Source organism: Tribolium madens, unplaced genomic scaffold, assembly GCF_015345945.1.
Source record: "Tribolium madens isolate multiple individuals breed KSU strain unplaced genomic scaffold, Tmad_KSU_1.1 Scaffold_11;HRSCAF=98;Tcas5.2_LG3b, whole genome shotgun sequence".
Taxonomy (NCBI): domain Eukaryota; kingdom Metazoa; phylum Arthropoda; class Insecta; order Coleoptera; family Tenebrionidae; genus Tribolium; species Tribolium madens.
The window spans coordinates 6,024,808-6,028,983 of record NW_025400975.1 but is presented as its reverse complement, the minus strand read 5'-3'; the positions used below and the strand labels follow the sequence as shown (position 1 = coordinate 6,028,983).

At 26.0% G+C, this 4,176-nt stretch overlaps 1 protein-coding gene across 2 annotated transcripts in view; it reads right to left on the bottom strand.

Annotated features, from left to right (window-relative positions):
- The window catches only part of LOC123005812 (proton-coupled amino acid transporter-like protein CG1139), a 20,589-nt gene that overhangs the window by 5,756 nt on the left and 10,657 nt on the right, over positions 1 to 4,176 (bottom strand). For both annotated transcript variants that reach the window (XM_044399800.1, XM_044399791.1), the window contains exon 3: positions 1,731 to 1,877. In XM_044399800.1, the coding sequence (XP_044255735.1) occupies positions 1,731 to 1,877 (147 nt within the window). The remainder of the gene's footprint in view (positions 1 to 1,730; positions 1,878 to 4,176) is intronic.

Genomic DNA, 4,176 nt, shown 5'->3' with positions numbered 1-4,176 from the left:
CTTTTTTTGTATTTTTTTCTTTCTTTTTTACTTTTATTTTTTTTAATACAAACATTCTAAATATTATTTTATAGGATTTCTAAATAGCCCAATAATGTTTCCATTTTTTCTATTTACTTTACTTTTTTTGAAATTTTTTATTATGAACACATTTTAAACCGTAATGAAGCCTATTTGTTGTCTTTCAAAATTCAAAATGTCCTTTTTCTGTTTTTCAAACTTCCTTTCTTTATTACTTTTTTTTTTATATCTAAACATTTTAAATAACAATTTTCTGTTTATTCATTTTTTTTTTGTTTCTTACTAACTTTATTACAAGCCCTGTTATTACTTGAGAATTTCTTCATTATTAAAACTGATTTTTCAGAGTTTCAAAAGACCCAAAAATGTAGTTTGTTAGGTGTTTTATTTGTATTCTTTTCCTTGTTTAAACTTTAACTTGAAAAAGTGAGACAAACGCTTTCTAAACATAATTATAACTCATTTAATAGCGTTTTAAAACACCCAAAAAATACAGTGTTACATGAATGTCGAAAATAAAAACAAATAAAAACAAAAAAAATACCGGTGATATAAAAAATTAATAATGTAAATAAATGTAAATTTGGAGAATACAAAAATTGCTTCTTTATTTTTTGTTTGTTGTTAAAAGTAAAAACTGTTTCGCTTATTTATTCAGTTTTTTTTTTTCATTTATATGATAGTTTTACCAAAAAATGTGTGAAAATTTTAATACATATCTAAATATTATAAAACTACAAATACTTAGAAAAAAATTGGCTTTAAGTTTATCCATGAAAGTTTGATTGTGAACGAACCATCCTATTAAAAGTTATTAATCTGACATTTGACACCACGCCGGGCTTGTTAAAAATTGTGGTCCGTTCACAACGCACTCATAAGTGCCATTTTTTTTTTGCCATTGTAATAATAATTTAAAGAAGGAAAAAATATTAATTAGTAATTAATGCCCGAAAATAAATAAATAAAACCTTGTATTTGTTAGTTAGATTTCATTATTATGTGAAAAATTAAGCAAAATGTTTGAATGTATAAAATAAAAGAACAAGAAAATTTTTGAAAAATTTTCTATTATTTCGTTTATCTTCCAGTGACGTATTATTTCAAAATATTATCAGTTTTCACACAAATTTATGCTTTTCGTAATCACAAATAATAAATCATGAGTGCAAGTAAATAAAAAATGTTTAACCAACTAACTGATTGAAACATTACATTGCAAAATTTATTTTTGGTGTATCAATTAAGACGTTTACGTAACATGGTGTTAATATTGTCTCTTATACATCTAAATGGCAACGTACTATACGTGTTGAAGTTAATTAAGCCACGCACGTCAACACAATCGTCTCACTTTAGCAACTAATTGACAATTGTTTTATTGCTAAAGAAAAGCAGCGCGACAATAATATCAATTTAAACTCGACGTCAAATTCAAGGGGGCTAACAATTGGTCTGCTTGAGTAAAATAAAAATATTTCAAAATCAAGTTTTGACACGTGCTTCATCGAGAATAAATAAAAAATTATCGCATCATTACGATGGACAATTACTTTGTTTTCAACACTTGTGCACAACATTCTCGGAATATTTACGATTCATTTAAATAAAAAATTAGCGGTAATTTAATAAGAAATTTTTTTTAGCACTCAAACGCTAAATATTTGGCACCATCCCGTGTGTCATTCTTAATTTTTTTTGCTACTTACGTAGTCGGATGTTCGACATCTCGGTGCAGATAAGGCTCATATTCGCCGGTCGCTTCTTCAGCTTTCTTCAAATCTTTCATCTCAACGACGTAGTTTTTTTCGTTCTTCCGGTTTAGATCTTCCGTTGAATTGAGAGCCGGAGTGAAGCTGCAAAAAGGTTTCACGTGTGCAATCTAATGAAGCCGCAATAAATCAACGGATTATTAAAAAACTTTACGTAATGCTAATCTAAGTCTTTCTAAGGACGTTTTATTACTTCCTGACTAAAGAAGCTTGCGATTATTAACGAGGTGCACCAACCATTACGATGGTATCAGTCAATGACAAGCATTGTTATGCAGCGAAAACTGAATACAAAGGTCCAAGAAAATCCGAAAAAATGGCCTTCTACAACAAGATATTTCTAATTGAATTACTATTTGGCTAAACAAGTCGACTTGTCCCAAGCAAAAACGCAGTAACCAACATTTTTTTTTGTTTAAAATTAATAAACAAAAATGTTTTGGCAAAAACAGTAACTAGTACAAAATTCTTTTTCCTCAAATAAGTGTAAAAACTATATTTTTTAATAATTTGAAATTAACATAAATTTACATTACAATATAAACAAGAACTCTTAATTGTTAGTTTATGTCTGCTACATCTCTGTTTTGGGATAAATCTGCAGAATGGTCGTTTTTTTAGAATAAAAAGCCTTCAAGGTAACAAAATTGTTTCCACAATATTGTAAAAAAGTTATAATTTACCCTTGTAGAAACATGTTATGGCAATCAACTGCCATCATCAGTATAACTTTGAATTACATTAAGAAGGTATCACAAAAATTATTAAAATCTCATTTAATTACTTAAACCAAGAATTAATTTGTAATTTAAAAAAAAATGCGTAAGTAAAACGTGAAGGACGATGACGCCGACCCTTTTCCAAAATGATTAAGACATTTTGTCTTTTTTGTTCTTTAAGTGAAAATGTTCAAAATTTCTAAAAAAAAATTCTTAACTGTCAAAAAAGCAGAGTCGAACATTTGACAAATATTTAATCAGAATGTTCAAAGTTTATTTTGAAACAAAAATATAATCATTAACCAAAAAATTAGATAATTTATTTCAAGTGTTTTCGGTTTAAAGCAGAAGTCAAAAATTTGGGAACTCATTTCGATTTCCTGAGATAAGTTTTTTGGGCCAATTGATTTTTGGGAAAAATTAGTAGTGCCAAATTTGGTGAATAACTGAAAAACGTTTTCAGTTTGAAATCAGTATTTTCAGAATTTGTTAAATTGAGCAATTAAATTAAACATTGTTTTTTGTATACACAAAAATTGACAAAATGTATAATTTTCTACAGAGTAATTTTGAAATACGCGACATTATTTTAATCTATACATCTTGAAGGTGCTATGAGGTATGGCGTTTTTAAAAATAGTCTATAATAAGAGAGAAAATTGTTATGAAAATTATCTCTCAAAAAATGCCAATTTCGTTAAAATTTGGTGATATTTCGTCTTGTTTCTCACTCAGAAAAGATAAATTTCTTGAAACAACCTTCAATTTTAAACCGTCCATTTTAAAATAATTTGGCTATTTTTTTAAATTGTTTTGACTAAATTAAAAAAAATATTTGGAACCAAATTACTTGAAATTACTTGAACCAAAGAATAGAATTATCTCGTAATCATGTGTTTTTTTTTTCAATTGCGAAAGTTAAACGTGAAGACAGAGACGAACATTTGACAAATATTGTATTATAAATATGTTTAATGGCAATGTTCGAACCTTATTTTAAAATAAAAATATAATCATTAATATAAAAAAAAAATAGTTTTTTTTTTGAAAAATTAAAATTACATTTAGTGAAGGTGAACTTAGAAGGTATCCGAAACTAATTGCAATTAGGTAATTTATTTTAAGTGTTTTCGGTTTAAAGCAGAAATCAAAAATTTGGGAACTCATTTCAATTTCCCGAGGAAGTATTTTGGACTAAATGATTCACTGATTAAAAAATATTTTTGGGAAAAATTAGTGTGGTGTCAAATTTCGTAAATAAATGAAAAACCTTTTTGGTTTGATATTAGTATTTTCAGAATTTGTTTGTTAAATTGATCAACTAAATTAAACATTTTTTGTATAGAGAAAAATTGACAAAATTTGGAAATTTTTATAAAATAATTTTGAAGTACGCGTCATTATTTAAATCCAAAAATCTTGAAGGTGCTTGATAATATTTCGTCTGGTTTCTCACTCAGAATTGATAAATTTCTTGAAACTGTCTAAAATAGCGTCAATTTTAAAATAATTTGGCTTTTTTTTGACTTGTTTTGACAAAATTACAGAAATAAAAAAGTTATTTTGGAAGAAATTGTTCGAAGCAAACAAAAATAATTAAAAAATTAAAATAAATAAATTCAAATAAAATAAATAAAATAAAATAATATTCAAATTTATTTATT